At 39.8% G+C, this 19,392-nt stretch overlaps 1 protein-coding gene across 1 annotated transcript in view; it reads left to right on the top strand.

Annotated features, from left to right (window-relative positions):
• LOC124776003 (UDP-glucosyltransferase 2-like) overlaps window positions 1-19,392 on the top strand; it is a 90,492-nt gene that overhangs the window by 48,982 nt on the left and 22,118 nt on the right. Inside the window, exons 4-6 of the mRNA XM_047250845.1 lie at window positions 293-752; window positions 11,688-11,910; window positions 17,643-17,862. Of these exons, the coding sequence (XP_047106801.1) occupies window positions 293-752; window positions 11,688-11,910; window positions 17,643-17,862 (903 nt within the window). The remainder of the gene's footprint in view (window positions 1-292; window positions 753-11,687; window positions 11,911-17,642; window positions 17,863-19,392) is intronic.

Below are 19,392 nucleotides of genomic sequence, written 5' to 3'. Positions count from 1 at the left end.
GTGACTGTGCTACAATGAAACGAACAGTATACCACGTTATCGGAGAGCGCCGAATAAGACGTGAAGGAGACTGGAACATGAAGGTCTTTCCTACAACTCTTGCACAGTCGAACTCCTTGGTTATAGATCTACGATGAAACTTTGTAATTCACTTGCCATAATTTTATACTGATCCGTTAATATTTTCCTATTTTTGCTCGGTTTTATTTTTCTGTTTTCCGTCTGTCACCTACTCCTGTAGTTCTACCATACACTTTTAAATGAATAAAATAAATAACCTTCCTGCTTACAGATCTGGCGAAACGTACGACCTTGCGATTCTGGAGGGCTTCATATACATGTGTTATTATGGACTCATACACAAAATGGGCTCGCCTCCTGTCGTGAAGCTTCTGACGATGACGGCTCCCTCGTCAGTCTACTACAGCTTCGGAAACCCCATGAACCCAGCCTACATACCGGATATGTGGCTCGGGTACTCAGACCATATGAATTTCTGGCAGCGGCTGTACAACACGTACTTCTATTTAAGGCTGATGCACATGTGGTTCTGTCAGGCGATGCCAGTTCAAGAAGGACTTATGAGGAAACACTTTGGTCCAGATCCTCCGTCTGTGTACGAAGCAGACAGGAACGTCAGTCTCCTCATAACCACCAATCACTTCGTCATGGAATATCCTCGCCCGCACCTGCCCAACATCATCGAGATCACCGGAATCCACGTTGCCACAGAACAGAAGCCTCTGCCAAAGGTACTACTATTCGTTTTCTTTCCCCACAGTTTGGTCCACTTATGCAAACATCGCTAAGAATTATTAGAACGGTAGATATGAGAATCATTAATAAAAGTAAAGCGAGAAGATAAGAGTCTCTGCAGTAAGTTATTAGTTATTTTGTACTTGCTTATACATTCTATCAGTTTCTTCATGTAACATCCTCTTACACCTATTGCGGCTCAAATAACTTGCCATTAACAGCATTTACTGTTCGTGTTTCAGTTTTCATTGAACGATAATTTCAGAAACAGTTTTGACTGTATTTAGCACATTAACAAAAATCTTGAAACAAAAGAAAGTGAAACTTCCTGGCAGATTAAAAGTGTGTGCCGGACCGTCACTCGACCTCGGTGAGCTACCCAAGTAGCTCAGTTGGTAGAGCACTTGGCCGCGAAGGGCAAAGGGCCCGAGTTCGAGTCTCGGTCCCGCACACAGTTTTAATCTGCCAGGAAGTTTCATATCAGTGCACACTCCGCTGTAGAGTGAAAATCTCATTCTAAAAGAAAGTGAGTTCGAAACTGATATAAATTTCAAAACTACATACACAGGATGAATTCGAGCGGCCATGACGAGATTTCGGAGGTTGTTCAGGGTTTCTGTCCGAGTATTTTAGTAATATACAACTGGTGTTACTTCTTGCTCACTGTAGGGTAGTTACATTTCATTTACTTTCTTACCATTATTTATCACTGTAACTGTATTAAATTGAAAACATCTGTATAACAGTGCTGACTTCGACGGTATACACTACACGTTATGAGCCGAATGGGTGTGGTGGTCGTAGTCCATTGTTCAAGTTATTCCCACTTGTCAGTACAACAGCCAAAGAAAAGTCCAAGATAACAGTGGCAGTGGTAGGAAACTAAAAAATCTAAGACGGCACTGGTGGGAAATTCAAAAATGCGGGATGGCGGTGGCGAGAAATTAAAAAAATGCGAGGTAGTGGGCCGCGCGGGATTAGCCGAGCGGTCTCGGGCGCTGCAGTCATGGACTGTGCGGCCGATCCCGGCGGAGGTTCGAGTCCTCCCTAGGGCATGGGTGTGTGTGTGTTAGTCTTTAGGATAATTTAGGTTAAGTACTGTGTAAGCTTGGGGACTGATGACCTTAGCAGTTAAGTCCCATAAGATTTCACACACATTTTTTTGCAAGGTAGTGGAACTAGCCACCTTGTGTTAGAAATATTAAAATGCGAGATCGCAGAAATAACTCATTAACTTTAATAACCATTATTGTACCATATTAAAAAGTATCTGAAAGGCCTGAATTTTATACCATGTTGAACAGTATCGGAACAGTCTGAATTATTTACCAAAAACATAAAAAGGATGTGGCGTTCAGTGTTTCCACATCTGTATTATTTGTGACAAATATATAAGATTCACCTGAGTTAGTAGAATAGCGTCAAGCTCAAAGCTATCTGAATGAACAGAATTTTGCGCCATGTTCAAAAGTAGTTTTAACTATCTGTATTATTTATCGAAAATATGTAAGCACACACACACACACACACACACACACACACACACACACACTCGCGTTACACAGACAATGTCGTTAAATGAGAGGAAATATAATAAAATATTTCTTTTTATTTAGCTGTCGCAACATGGTGGACTTTTCTCAAAAAAATGATAATTTGGTTTTGGTTTTGATTTTTGAATTTAAATCAAACTGCATTTTGGAAAATTGGTTGTTTAATGAGAGTTAATCCTGAGCGAAGTTATCAGTCACATTAATAGCTTTAAAACACATTGATATTGAAACATGTTACATTTAAGTTGAGAAATGAAATAAACTTCTTTTTATATTTTTGCCTCTGCTAAACTTTTCTCTGAAGCATGAGATCTTTGATTATTATTTGCATTTGCCCACACACTCGCCTGAGAGTTATTTCTTACCACCTTCTTATAATGCATTGTAGTCCGAGTCGTGGCTCTGGATCTAGGCCGTTGAACTGAAAATGAAAATCTTAAAACTATGCCTTCTGCTACCGCGTTTGTCCGCTGTAGAAAAAATGCTTATTATAATTTACGCGGGAGAATTCTTCACTTCCGCGTATTTTATAAATTAAGATTGCCACGTAATGATGTCTATGGCTGCAGCGGCAGCAGCAATTGTTGCGCTAAAAACCACTTGAAATACAGGTATTTAAAGGAAGCGGACATGAGATAGGGCTCAACTCTTACAAATAAAAATGAATATTAACATGAAAATAATATATTATCAAATCAAGATTACAATTGATCTTACATTCAACAGCACTCGCCAATATGTCCGACTTCTCGCACCGAAGACAAGAGAGAGTGAACAGATAAAAGAAGACAACTGAACAGTCTTTTTTCACCTACGTAGTCCATTATTGTCAGAGTGCATCCATTTTATTCTTTGCACTCGAAAATCTCTAACAGAATTTTATATAATAATAATAATAACAATAACAATAATAATACATGAGAAAAATTACCTACAGCCTGAGCGGTCAGTATTCATATTTAATATCGAGATAAAGTCAATTTTATTTGTTTTTTAAATATCACGTTCGAGATTTTTGCAATATTTGCACTGGGGCACAACACACACACACACACACACACACACACACACACCACGCAGACACACACTCGTATACGCACACTGTGCAATGTTTCACTTCTGTATTAGTTATTAAAAATGTTCATATCAAATAGTGCACAGTCTTTCAGTAAATATCATCTCACATACAGTGTACGCACACACCGTAAAAATTATGTAATAAGTGTAACAATATTTACACTGAGTAAAATTCATCTCTGTTTTATATTTCACTAAAAACATTGTTTATGTCCAATATTATACTTAAAAAATTCTGCATCGTTAGTAAATTTCATCTGTCTTTGTTTTATACTTCATTAAAATAGATTGAAATACCATACTGGCTCATCAGTGAATTTCAATCGTTTCTGTAATGCTTACTTTCTACAACAAAAAACATACATTCCGCTAAAAGTAAGATACCAAGCAGGTGGGTGGCAATTCATTTTAGCTTTGAATAAGGCTATGTACCTGACCAAGCCCATAACGCTAGAAAACGCGACAAAACGCTAAAATATTATGCTAAGCAGGGAAGAAGTGATAGATGAAGTAAACATATAGGCATAAAAATATGTCATTTCAGTCTTTGATCGCTATTTTTTATTTTCGGTGACCGGTTTCAGGATAGTTGCCCATCTTCAGATCTGTTAGATAAAGTTAAAAATACAATTAATAAAAGAGATATATTTACTGATAGAACTATCGTAGTTTACAAAAAGAAATTTTGGAACGTATTAAATTCTAACATACCATATATTGCAGTTACAGAGTAACCTGTCAGTACAGTACTATTGGTTCGCTGTCATAACTAAAGTAATTTTTAATCTGTTAAAACCTTAAATCACGGTTTGGAGGAACCTGATCGGCAAAAGTAAAAAGCGCCCTCTATCTGCAAAAATTGTGCATATGTACTCAGATCTTATTTTTTACCTATTGTCGCCACTGCAGTTTACACAAGTTGAAAATGAGATTCAAGCGAGGATTCAGGTACACAGGGACGAAATCATAAAGACACATAATAAGAAAATTACTAATCTGTGTAGAGCAATAGCAAATGCAGGGAGGGAAACAGATAAAGTACAGTGTGTACATAAATTTTATAACAGAACTATTAACCTAACAGATATTGTTTTTTATAATGAAGAGCAGAAGCTTTTGGATAAGGGGCTTAAGCATAAGCCGCCAACGAACTTGCAAGATAGAGACATCAAGAGAATGATCGCAGAAGTGAAGGTAGCATGTAGGGACGCTAAGATAACTAAATTCCAGGAGACATGTATCACCATCGAAGCCAAAGAGGCAATTGAATGCCAGAATATATTACGTAACGGTAATTATAGTGAGCTGAGGTTAGTGAAAGAAATTAACTTAAAACTGGATTCTAACAACGCAATCGCGATTAAGTCAGATTAGGGCAATACCTCAGTTGTGATTTACGAAAAAGATTGTGAGATAAGACAATGAAGTTTTTTCAAGAAAATGGAATTAAAGAAATCAAAAAAGATCTAACAAAGAAGTTTCAGATAGCATTAAAGGCTAGGGTATAAGTAATACAATTTTTACTCGCTCCAAGTGAAAAAGCTAGTGTTTCGCGAAAGGAGTGAAGGATATTGCAATTCCAGAGGACGCTGGCCTATCCTCGTTAGACGTAGTCAACCTCAACACTAATACACCAATTGCAGAAACTTTGCAAATTATAAGAAAAAACCTGATAAAAAATAGGTCAATGAGCATCGGTGAAATCGTCGAACTCGTGGACATGCTAGAGTTCACATTGAGTTTTAATAGTTTCGTCTGTAACGACAAGGTTTTATTGAAGATGAAGGTTTAGCTATGGGAAACACTTTAGCTGAAATTTTTGTGGATGAATTTGAGAACAAAGTTTTCAGCTCTTTTCCAGAAATTAAGGAGAAGTTGATTTATTACAGACGGTATGTTGACTGTACTACTTTATTATTCAAAGGGAAAAAAGAAGAATCAGAGGAAATGACTAAAGTTTTAAACAAGCAGCATCCAAAAATTCAATTCACGCTAGAACTGGAGAACAATGGAGCGATTAACTATTTAGATTTGACCGTCATAAAGGAGGAAGGTGGGCACGTTTTCGGCGTCTATAGAAAAGACACTTGTTCCGACAACATTATAGAAGCGACGTCACACCACCCGGCACAGCGTACTTTCTTGCAATGTGCAACAGAACCTTGAGGTTGCCACTAAAGGAAGATGAGTTGCAGAAAGAACTAGGCATTATTAAGCAAGTAGCAGCAACTAAGATTTTGCACGTATGTTTAACAAGATCAAAAACAAATCCGCGGGTATCGGTAATGATTCTAGAAAAATAAAAAAAAAAAGAAGTTTGTCACCCTGATATACAAAGGGAATGTGTCGGAAAGGATTGATAAATGCTTTCCAAAAAACATCGCTGTGGCATTCCAGAATGAAGGGCAAATGACACATAGATTAAGACATAAACCAGCAACGACAAAACAAATGAAATACAACAATTCCGGCGTATACAAGATCAAATGTGCTGAATGTGACAGTTACTATGTAGGGTAGACAGGGCGGAATTTTGAAATTCGATACAGGGAACATTGCAGTCATAGCAATCGGACAGCATTTGGAGCGCATGTAAAGGATAGTAAATATGAAGTAAGTATGAAGCTCGATGTTTTCAAAAGTTTTCAATGATCTTGCGCTCATTTGGTGGCACTTCTTGCTTTGAGCACATCATAGCACTTCACTATCACAGACACAGCTCACTAAAGGTGTTCTGGCGTCGAAGTTTATATCTTACGCAGTCCCGCCGCCATTGCACAAATTCGTGACCTCCTTGGCCACTTACTGCACAGAAACATGTGACAATGCGTTGCCACCGCCAGTACTGAAGGACAATAGCGGTTGAAATTCGACTGTTGTGTAGTTGCCAATAATCATACGACTTTCCAAATCCTCATATGTCAGGCACTGAACGCCCTTCCCAGTGGAATCGATATAGCCACAGAGAGGGTAGAAAGTCAAAATTGTTGTTTTCACAAAACACAATCGATTCAGTTCGACATTTGAATCACACTATCCATGTCCCCACTAGAAAACATGTCTTTTGTGCCACGAAATTTGTCTGGTGCCATAAATAAACTGATATTTTATCATTTCTCTACAATGTTACCGCGTATAATTAGAGACTTAAAAGAACTTATACCATCCTGTGCAAAAATCGCACATTCAACTCCCTTTTTCTCAGCAACTTAACTGCACTATAAATTCATCAGTATCCTATTTGTATCATAAAATGTTTATCACTAGAATTATTCTCTTAAACGTAATACGAATTTAGCCTGAATTTACATACATAAACTTTATTTAAGAGTCTCCCAAAATAACGTTCATTTTCGAATTAGCCCACTTAATACACCCCCAAAAATTAGCTTGTACTTTACATGTAGCTACATGTTCTACTTCCACAAGCAAAATTTTAATGAGGTCTAATGACCTCCAAGCACCTAAATTTCTGCCAAAAATAATTAAAAAATACTAAACACCACATGAAAAACCCATCCAAGATACTACAAATAGTATGTTTGTAGACCCCTTGACATTTCCCTCAAATTTTACGTGCAGTGCAATTCATATTCCTCTCTTAGGTAAATAACGAGGTTAATTACGTACTGTCGCACCAAGATTTGTGTGGCCAATATGGAGACCCTTCACGCACTAAGTTGTGCCACAGTATATTTCACAACATCTTAAATTCACCAAATTTACCCTTTACGCAAAACAAAGATAGACACCAAAATTCTTAAGAACCACACATGAAAAAACCTATATTTGTACACCTTTTTTTCATACCACATTCTTCATTCACAAGATGCAAGTCTGCCACTGTTCCCTCCTATGACATTTACGTCGCCTGTGTATCTTTTGAATCTCACGTTTTTCCACTTCTTCACCTACTCAAATTCGTGCACACTTTCCTCTTTCTTTGACATCAACAATTGTAGTTAAAGGATGCGCGTTTTTAATTTCAACCCTCTAAACATTGCTCTCATTTTTCCTCCATATTTATTCTATACATTACAACATCAAACCAACTCTTAATTTCATTATCACCATCAAATAATTCATTAATTCCATTGTTTACCCCTTCAAGACCTACTTTATACTTCTCCCATGCCCAGAAATAAGGCATTAATGACTTCAATGATTCTCCATACCATCTCCAATCATTAACTGAGTAGACACTTTCTTTACTGCTATACCTTTCAGTACTAACATCACCTCCTAAAAAATTTTTCTTTATTATCCACTTCTATATTCTCCCAATCTAGCTCTAAATCATCTGTAGGATTTCAATCATTCTCAGAACCGGTTGTTTCATCAAATATAGTGTTACCTTCCTGTGAAGTAACGATATCAGTATCACAATTAATCACACTAAATATTTCATCTCCTTTACGCAAAACTTCACTTATTTCCGCCGAATCCCTATAGACTTTATTAAAATTAGCTCAATTAACATCCCCCGTTAACTCATAAAATTAATTCCTTAAAACATCCAATAGACCCATCAATAAATTATACAAATCATCACCGATAATTCCGTCAACCTCCGCCGATGCACAATATCAACTGCCACTACTGTATCGCTCCACATTAGAATTCACTGTACACACGTATTCCGCCAAACTCGGATCTACCTCTGTCTCCGTAATATTTACTCTCCTCTCAGACGCATCCGCCTTTTATGCTTTAACATACAGTCTAAAACATTTTCACGGTCATCCTTCCACACCTAATCATAATTCATGGTTTCATCAAAAGCCATCGGTTCTCTTCCGTCAACGGCAATAAATGCACAATTCCTTCTTCCAGATATCTAAATTACTAACATCAACCTTCGCAACATCACCATCTAAATCAGAATCTTTACCTTCCATTAACAATAAATCACCCACTTCCGTTGATACATAATGATTCTCTATCACCAGCTGATGTGACTATCGCTACACGACCTTCACAAATACCTTCGCATACTTCCGTCTATACACCACAAAACTCACCTGCGGCTGATGAAACTACAGTTTCCCCGCCTTCACAGAGAGCTTCACCTACTTCCACCGATACAGAATCATCTACAGTACTTTTGCCCACATTACTACAACTGTTGCTTTTGACTAGTGCCTCATCAGAGTTCGTCATACATTCCACCTCCACCAAATTGAGATACATTTCTGCCTCTCTTCTGATCAAAGAATTTTTCTTTATACATACATTCATTTTATCATTCACTTCTCTTTCGCAAAATAAATCCTCCAGCCCCATATTACCATTATGGAATCTCTCAGCACATTTTACTCCATGTATTGCACCCTCTTTACGTTGCGCTGCTTAAAATTATTCCCAAAGTTATTCTTCCTTGTTATAAGCTCCATCTTTGAGATTTATGGCTTCTTTTCCAATTTTCGACACTCACACAGTTTTTAAAATAATTTGTCCTTTTCGGCACCAGTTTCTTTCGCCACATCTTGACCTGAGATGTGGCGATCTCTATGTATCCGACCTTGTGTTCTGGCATTGCATTTCGTGAGGCTCCTGCTCCTTTCATCGCTTCGTCTCGAAATCTTCCTTTCCGGTTTTGATTTCCCCTTTCAATATTATTGCTACCATTACGGTAATAATTATTTTCGTGACTATTATAATCCCCATTCTGGTAGCCATTTCCCTGTCTGCTATTCCCATTATGTGTCTTGATTTTCAGGGTCTGTTAGTTTCTCGATAAAATCAGAAAATTTGTCAATTGAATACGTCCGTCTCTGGATAAGATCCCATAATAAAAATTCCGTTTAGCATCTTTTGAGCGTCGTGATCTTCGTAAGGACGATTTATATGCGTCAACTTCGCCAGTTCACTCACATAAAAATCGCGCATCGGCGCACTTCCGGGTTTGAAACTTGGTCCATTTGCCTGGGCGGTTGACTGCACGAAGGTATCATGCATTCCTCTCAAACCGTTTGCCTGATGCCCTGGAAGATGTTCCATTTCATTTTCGGCAGAGGTTATGCTTACAACATGATGGTGCACCTCAACATTCTGGAATTAATGTTGAAGGTATTTACACAGAATATTTAAAGGGAAACGGCCCGGATAGAGAGGTCCAGTTGTACGACCCCCGCGTTCTTCTGACTTAAATCACCTAGATTTTTTCCTGTGAGGACACTTGAAGGAACTAGTGTACTCTACTACGCCGACACATGCAGAAGAACTGATAGGGCGTGTTCATGCTGCTCTTGCATCTGTGGAGCCAGCCATGTTGCGAAGAGTTCAGAGTTGTATGGTGCAGTGTTTGGACGTGCAATTGGAATCTCTATTCTTCTGTAAAAGTCATGCGATCATTAATACGGAAATCATTATTGTCACTGGTTGCTAATGAGTTAATCTGAGCAGGCCTACTCCATGTAGTACTAACGACTAGTAGATCTGAGCTATTTAACTGTGCAACCGTCTTTAGCATCTAGAAACTGATATTGCTTTTTTTCTGTTACTCTGTCATATGACAGGTCATTTGTTTCAGTTCTCTATTTCTGATCTGTCTGACCATGTTTATGTTAAGTTCCCCGTTACAATAGACTGCACTACGTAACTGTCGGATACGTATGGCTTAAAAAACAGTATGTGTAACAGTGCTATATGGTAGAATGAAATTGGCAAATAAAAACAAATACACCTCGACCTAGAATCGAAAACTCGACATCCTGCATGCTGACCCAAAAACAGTACCCACTGCATCAACTGCACAACAGTACGCCTGTATTCTGAGAGAGGTAGTTACAAAACATGTTATTACAGGGTTGCCAGACTGCCAATCTTTAACGTCCATTTACTGCCGGAATTATGGGCAGGGCGAAATTTTGTGACAGTCCTTGTATTGCTAGTATGTGAGGAATAACGCTACGAAGTCCGAGTGCGCGAACTTTTCTTCATCCTGTATATTGATGTGTAATGTTATGGCAATGGTTGCGTATGAAGTAGCAATACCACGAATCTTTGGTTATACTTCGGAACTCATGTACTCGTCCTTTCTACGCTGGTGTAGTTTGCTTGTACCCGTTGTACCCGACAACACGCTCAAGTTTATTCAGTGGCAGACAATGGCGAATCGAGTCTGGGAGCGTAAAGAGACGATAAGTATGGGCATGATCATAGGACGCGCTGGCGAGCTTAAAGCGAGTATACAGGGCTCACAACAGAGATAAACTTTACAAGTCTATAACAAAGTTAATGCAGTTTACCTCAGGTGACTGCTGTGGACGAGTTTGATTGTAAATACAAATGCCTTTGTCAATACGGTCTTTCATTCCTAAAATGTATCACAAACATGACTGATATAATATGGCTGATAATTGTAGATTACAAAATTCCAATTGCTTGGGTGAGGAATCCATTTACAGACTAGAAACTCTGGTCCGTTGGAATTGACTTAGGCCGTTTTTAAACTGGCTTTCTATCTTTACCAACTTGATGTTAGGAATATGAATGTATAATTGTGTTCCACTGTGAAGGACACTATTCTGATTAAGAGAGATGTTCTGGCATGAGAGACAAGAATACTCTTGCAATTTCTTGTTCTATGAGAGTGCACAGAACTGTTTTGCTGATGTGCATTGGAGGTTTTTAAGAATTCTGTTAGAATGACTGTTGTTTCTTTAGAAAGTTTATCTTTAATGAAGGGGAAAGAGGATGAGATGAATCTTCTACCTTTACATTGCTTGTGGCCTTGAAGTTTTGGTAGCTATACAACAGGTTGCATTCCTCAAGTCTACAAGGAATGAATGTGCGTAAAATAAATTAATACTGTTGTCTTCAAGAGGTTCTTGATTGACCATTTTGGTGTTAGACATTTAATTTTACTCTAAGTTTTTCATGTGGTGATTTATATCTAATGTTTATTTTTGTCAACTTTTATTGTTTCAGAATTGCATAATATTTGTGTTTGTAAGATTAAGACTTGAACTATTTTCTGTGAATCATATGTAGGCCTGTTGAGTAGTTGCCTAATCTGTGTTTGTTATTATGGAGTTGTCCGCCCCTGGTAGCTGAGTGGTCAGCGCGACGGAATGTCTTGCCTATCGGCCCGGATTCGATTCCCGGCTGGCTCGAACATTTTCTCCGCTCAGGGACTGGATGTTGTGTTGTCCTTATCACCATCATTTCATCCCCATCGACATGCAACTCGCCGAACTGGCCTGAAATTGAAAGACCTGCACCAGGCGAACTGTCTACCTGATGGGAGGCCCTAGTCACACGGGATTTTACTTCTGATCTCTAATGTGTTGCCGTCAGGACATCAAGCAGTTTCTGGATGGGGCAGAACACGGCGTCATCTACTTCAGCCTAGGAACCAATGTCCGCAGTAATGCGATGTCAGACTGGAAGCGACAGGCATTCATTGAAGCGTTCCGGGAGCTGCCCCAGAGGGTCCTCTGGAAGTGGGAGAACGACTCCCTTCCTGGTCAGCCAAACAACCTCATGGTCAGCAAGTGGCTGCCGCAGCAGGACATACTAGGCACGTAACTATATCTGCATATTGTATCTATCTTAGCCTAATGGTAATCGGTGACACTCTAAATAATAATCTCACTGATGCAACAGTCTTTTCTGCACAGATGATAAAGTTTCTTCTTTTAAATTATAGCCTCTTTCCAACAGCTCCATTCATCATTACTACTGAATGTTGAACACACCAAGTTTTATTGCCAATCGTTCGCTGTTGTGTATCACTTCTCATCAGCATGTTTATCAATACCGTCATGAGAAATTACCACTGTCACATTACCTTTATTGACCTATGTACCAGCAGATTCGCAGTTCTATCGTTGAGTGTTCTCATTGCGATAATAGCAGTGTTGACTTCTGCTACTCATCAAAGTCACTGATCGGTTAAACAGTTTGGCAGATCGCTCTGTAAATCCATACATTCTCACATTGCGTTGTTAGTCACTGGCTGTATTGCTCATTTGACCATTATTGTTGTATATACACATAAAAGTCACAAATACTCTAAATTATTCGAACAATGATATCATTATACTTTACACTCATCACAACTATTATCGCGCGGCAGTGAACCAGTTGCAATTACAATCACTGAAAAATAATTCCACACAACTAAAGTAGAATAAAATACACTCTTGATCTACGCAAATCTTTTCCCAGACACATTTTTTCTCAGACTGATGCCAACCCTGTGCGCCAGACCTTTCTCGAGATTCACCTCTCAAAAACTAGCTAATGAGAGGCCAGAAAAGGACATGCCAATAGGAGACAAGTAATCGTATTTGTCACTCGTTTCACATGATAAACCGTGCACCCGAAGCGGGATAATTGGAACCCGGATTATATGCATCATAAAAACCTTATAATATGCATGAAAATGCATAAAAAGTTCTGTTTCCATACACTGCATTATGTGTCTCGAATAAAAGTTTCCCAAGATACCAACAACGCGTTTGAAATTTGGCAGCGTGTGGCCGATAACCCCAAAAGACATTACATGTTGTCAGTAATTCCGCATTTTTTTGTATTGATTGACCTTGAGCACATTTCAAACGTGCGTAACATTAGAGGCATTGACCAATGGTGCTCTTATCGATGTTTCGAGATTAGGCCGCCAAAGAGTAAAACCTGAGCTCAGTTAGATGTGGTCTTAACCGATAAGTAAAAAGCATTTGCATTAACTAAGACAAAACTTCATACTCAGTCAGAGGCAGCTATTTAGCACACATTCTCGCTAATCTCGTCAATGGCTGGATTGGGGACTGACGCGTTGTTGGCTGAGGTATTTGAATAAAATGACAGAATTTGTGAAAATCAAATTAGTGTATGAGTATAGTTTATTTCTCATAGAGCAATGGAACAACGGTCCTTGTTGATGGTGGTGCGTATTCTTCCTATTGCATCTGATACGCATATAAAAAGAATGCAGTGAGTTCAGAACGAAATTGGCTCCTGAAGTTTTTACCATTCACGAGCCGCACTAATTTAACACCACCATCAGTTCTGTGGTTCCCGTATCTTATAGAAGCGAGAACAGCAGATTCAGAGATGATGGCCAGATCATATGTACGAGGGAATATCGGAAAGTAAGGAACAATAATTTTACTATAAAAAAGTTTAATAGGTAACAAAAAAATCACAAATGAACTTACTTATCTTATCTACTTTCTTACGTAGTCACCAACTTTGTCAACACATTGGTCCCATCGTGCTACGAGTTTCAGAATGCCTGTTCGTGGAAGTCCGTTCGGTTGGAATATAGCCATCTGCGGACTGTTGATTTCACTTCCGCATTCGTCGCAAAGCGTTGGTCGGGCAGGATTTTCTTCATGGGACTAAACAGATGAAAGTCCAAAGTGCAAGGTCCGTACAGTATGGTGGACGCTTGAGCACCTCCCACCCAAATTTGGCGATTTTCTCACGAACAGGAGCAGCAACATGGGGGGCGAGCACTAACTTGAAGTGCCGTGAACAATAGTGTTCACTGCACCATAGGCAATGATGAACTGCTGGGATAAGGTTCGCAGCTGCACACGCCGGTCGTTCCAAGTTGCTGCGTGGCTGCAGCCGTTAATAGCCACCCGGAGCGTGGCGAATCACTAAGGTACCTCCAGTCTCTCTTGGAAGAATGCACACCACCTCGAGACATTGCTTAGATCTACACAGCGGTTCCCATAAATGACACGCATGTCCATGTGAATTTCACTCGGTTTATTTTCTTTGGCACACAAATATCGAGCTACGCTTCGCTGCTCTTTACAAGTTGACGGCAATATCGTGGGTGCCATTTGTGTTTCGTAGCTCAGGCTTGTCACACTAGAGCTAAATAAATAAATACGCAAAGCACCTCTGTAGCACAAATTTCACACAACATCGTCTTGAAATTTCAGTCACTCAAGATGCTTCAAAAATAAAAGAAGTGAAACGCGTATGGCAATAAACAAACTACCTTCAGCTAGTTGCGCAGACGGAACAATTCTGCATGAACTTTGAAGCAACTAAGGAATGACGGAAAACAGAAAAAACGACGTTTCAGCATTTCAGCTTCAATACCAGGGTAGAAAAAAAATTATTATGCGTTGCTTACCGAGCCTCCCTCTCTATTTGAGCTTGTGCAAAGTATCTGCAAATAATCTGATGGACGCGTTTTGTTTATAACGGAATGAAATCAATGGCCGAATGCGAACTGCATTTGACAAATGGCCTCACTTTATCATCATCTGCTGACCTCACGGATCCAGCTGCCTTTTCTAAATAAAACTATTACAAAAATCATAAATCATGTACCGCTTAATAATTGCGGGGAGCACATTTCCTTTTAATTGAAACATAAATATACCCCCATTTTAACACATTTAATTATAAATCAAAACAAATTCTACCACAGAGAGACTTAGATAAAATACGCCAGCTTACTTCGATGGAGACGAGAAGAAAGAGTGCTTCGCTCCCCGATTACATTTCGTTATGAAAAATTTGAAATTATTCCTTCGATTCGTTTCAGCCATAGGTTGATTTCCCTGATATCGTTGACCTGAATTAACAGTTCATTCGCGTTTTATCACATTTTTTCAAAGATGACATGAAACATTTCCTTAAGAAAAGAGCGTACATTCGTGCAAGGAAATCACTTCGGAATATTTTTTTTATTTCAAAAAGATGACTTTCTTCAAGTAGTGCATCCGGAAGAAATTTACTGGACTTTTCTTGTTTCTATTGTTGTATACTTGCAACACGGTCATTTTGCGCTTTTAGTTATGATACACACATTACCTATCAGTTGTTTGCTGCAATTGAATTGTGTGTATTACATATGCACACGTGGAAACGTAAGCAGCCACTATCGCCGTCATCCAAACATGGTTTATACTACAGCTTTCACTTTTCCCTGTCTGTTTGAGAGTTTCAGCTGTGGCTAACAACACTCTGCCTTACAAACACTTCCCTCATTAAAGTTGACAACGGAGAGGTGGACCACAGTTCTTCTTCAGCATAAAATTTGTGTATTTTTCAACTTTTTTGACCTCCAGCGGTATGTTCGTGTAGAGTGCCATACAAACTTATGTATAGTGTATCACTGAGGCACTGCCCCTTAAAAAGAGACATATGATAAAATGAAAATATATATGCGTGGTCCATCTCACCCATAAGTGTATGGGTAAGGTCGATCAATGGTCTTGGAGAGAAGAGTACGTAAAAAAAAGCCATCCATGAAGATGGGAGTCAATAAAAATTTCACATTCTTGTTTTGAATATGTTTAATTAACATTGGTTTTTGTAATGAGTTGTTGGTTCTGTTCAAGCATAAGTCTGTCTTTCTCTCACCACAGCAGCTACACTTATTACCAAATGTTGATCTGAACAGGAAACACACTGAATCCAATCACAATTTTTATCAGTTTCTTAGTAGAGTTTACCACATCCAACACATTCATCCTAATCTGATTCATCAAAGTTATTTTCATAATCTTCTACAATGTCTGCACAGGTGAGATACTTGCAATATCTTATCGAGCATCTTCAGTCTGTTTTTCGTCTCACTGCTATCTCCATTTGGTAATCATTTCTTGCCTTTTTTCTGTTTGCTTTCTATTATTATCCCTCATTTCCTTTACAGTTTCAATATTTCAAACAGAATTTAGCCCTCTGGATACAGTTGCTGCCTTCCTCTTAAAAATGGTTTTTTCAGTGGAAGGAACAGGTGATATTTCTTCCAAAATTTTTGTCTGTGCTTTCTATTATTATCCCTCATTTCCTTTACAGTTTCAATATTTCAAACAGAATTTAGCCCTCTGGATACAGTTGCTGCCTTCCTCTTAAAAATAATGGTTTTTTCAGTGGAAGGAACAGGTGATATTTCTTCCAAAATTTTTGTCTGTGCTGGCTTAGGAGAAGTCAGATTGTAGGTGGTAATCTTTGAAGTTTTGGTTTAGTAGAAGTGGCTTCCGAAGCTGTGTCAGTGAAGGAATTTGACTTGTGTAGATAACTCTGCCCTTTTGATGTGTTTGGTTCAAATGGTTCAAATGGCTCTGAGCACTATGCCACTTCTGAGGTCATCAGTCGCCTAGAACTTAGAACTAATTAAACCTAACTAACCTAAGGACATCACACACACCCATGCCCGAGGCAGGATTCGAACCTGCGACCGGAGCGGTCGCTCGGTTCCAGACTGTAGCGCCTAGAACCGCACGGCCACTCCGGCCGGCGATGTGTTTGGGATCAGTAGCTCTTTTGACGAGTTTTGAAGTAGTTGGCTGACCTGTGTACAACATTCTGTCTTGCATTTGTTACCACAGACATATCTTCCGACAAATAACAATAGTCTGGGACTGCGGCTATCTTCAGTGGGTATACTGTGCATACCTTGAGCTAAATTTAATTGTGTACAACTTCTCTCGCATGAAAACAAGTGGTCCATATCTCCCAAATAACATTGGTCCATCGCTCCCAACGGTCTGGGAAAGAAGAACCACCACGACTTTTGTCTGTAGGCAGCCAACTCTGTGGCCATTTTAGATTAGTTTCATACCCACACATTTGTCAGCTTCACAGTAAAAAAACTGCATCAATATTATACAAACTAAGCCTTAATATTGCACTTATGTAACTGCACGATAAAACTTTTCGGTTTATCACAACAGAGAATCTTATTTTTCTGCATAACTAACACGAAAATGACAGCAGCACTTCTACACTACGTTTCTTGACGAAAGAGCTTCCTTACAAGTAGCGGCAGCTGCCCTCCAGCGGCGCATTTGGGAAACACACCACTGGTCCGTCTCATCCAGGGGTCCAGCTCTCCCGGACTTATCTTTTTTTATTGCTGTACTTATAGACTCGCCCTCAGTTTTAAATTCTTCTGATGTCTGTGATCTGATGAAGATGGGAGTACTGGACAACATCAGTCACGGTGTGGCAATGGACACGTCAAAACACGACAGCTTCCTTCTGCCATTGTCTCAAATTTCCACGCCGATACATCTTATTACGCTCATTACATACAACCAACTGAAGCATGCATGTGAATATCGCTTCACTGCTACGACTTATGTCATCAGAACTTGATTGTGATCATCACGAAATTCGGCTCTATTAAGCGGGGGACTAATATTTTTACAGCGAGCTTACGTGGACTTAACAAGTCATCCTAAGAGGGTGGAAATCACGTTATCCGACAAAGAAACGTCAATATAACTGTTTTGAAGACTTTTGTAACATTTTACTTGTTTGTGTGTGTTACAGCTCATCCAAACGTGCGACTCTTCATCACGCAAGGTGGCCTGCAGAGTCTCAATGAAGCCACGTACCACGCCGTGCCGCTGCTGGTCATCCCGTTCTTCTGCGACCAGGCGCACAACGCCGCTAAGATACAACAGACTGGGGCTGGCGTCCGGCTAGAGTACAGTGACATCACCAAGGACGCCTTGCTGAGGAACATACGGACCGTCCTTCACGACTCCAAGTAAGCTAATTTACGCTTTTTTTCGTAAGTTACGACCATATCATTTTAACCGACATCTTAGCTGAGAAAGGTGTCATCAAGACTTAAATTTGTTCAATACCTCCGACGACTACGTACAAGGTGTTACAAAAAGGTACGGCCAAACTTTCAGGAAACATTCGTCACAAACAAATAAAGAAAAGATGTTATGTGGACATGTGTCCGGAAACGCTTAATTTCCATGTTAGAGCTCATTTTAGTTTCTTGAGTATGTACTGTACTTCCTCGATTCACCGCCAGTCGGCCCAATTGAAGGAAGGTAATGTTGACTTCGGTGGTTGTGTTGACATGCGACTCATTGTTCTACAGTACTAGCATCAAGCACATCAGTACGTAGCATCAACAGGTTAGTGTTCATCACAAACGTGGTTTTGCAGTCAGTGCAATGTTTACAAATGCGGAGTTGGCAGATGCCCATTTGATGTATGGATTAGCGCAGGACAATAGCCGTGGCGCGGTACGTTTGTATCGAGACAGATTTCCAGAACGAAGGTGTCCCGACAGGAAGACGTTCGAAGCAATTGATCGGCGTCTTAGAGAGTAGTTCCAGCCTATGCCTCGCGACTGGGGAAGACCTAGAACTACGACGACACCTGCAATGGACGAGGCAATTCTTCGTGCAGTTGACGATAACCCTAATGTCAGCGTCAGAGAAGTTGTTGCTGTACAAGGTAACGTTGACCACGTTACTGTATGGAGAGTGCTACAGGAGAACCAGTTGTTTCCGTACCATGTACAGCGTGTGCAGCCACTATCAGCAGCTGATTGGACTCCACGGGTACACTTCACAATGTGTCAATCCTCATTCAGTGCAAATGTTCTCTTTACGGATGAGGCTTCATTCCAACGTGATCAAATTGTAAATTTTCACAATCAACATTTGTGGGCTGACGAGAATCCGCACGCAATTGTGCAATCACGTCATCAACACAGATTTACTGTGAACGTTTGGGCAGGCATTGTTGGTGATGTCTTGATTGGGCCCCATGTTCTTCCACCTACGCTCAATGGAGGACGTTATCATGATTTCATACGGGATACTCTACCTGTGCTGCTAGAACATGTGCCTTTACAAGTACGACACAACATGTGGTTCATGCACGATGGAGCTCCTGCACATTTCAGTCGAAGTGTTCTTACGCTTCTCAACAACAGATTCGGTGACCGCTGGATTGGTAGAGGCGGACCAATTCCATGGCCTCCACGCTCTCCTGACCTCAACCCTCTTGACTTTCATTTATGAGGGCATTTGAAAGCTCTTGTCTACGCAACCCCGGTACCAAATATAGAGACTCTTCGTGCTCATATTGTGGACGGCTGTGATACAATACGCCATTCTCCAGGGCTGCATCAGCGCATCAGGGATTCCATGCGACGGAGGGTGGATGCATGTATCATCGCTAACGGAGGACATTTTGAACATTTCCTATAACAAAGTGTTTGAAGTCACGCTGGTACGTTCTGTTGCTATGTGTTTCCATTCCATGATTA

Source organism: Schistocerca piceifrons, chromosome 2 (genome assembly GCF_021461385.2).
Source record: "Schistocerca piceifrons isolate TAMUIC-IGC-003096 chromosome 2, iqSchPice1.1, whole genome shotgun sequence".
Taxonomy (NCBI): domain Eukaryota; kingdom Metazoa; phylum Arthropoda; class Insecta; order Orthoptera; family Acrididae; genus Schistocerca; species Schistocerca piceifrons.
Note: the sequence above shows the minus strand (reverse complement) of the source record. Positions and strands in the feature narration are given on the sequence as shown.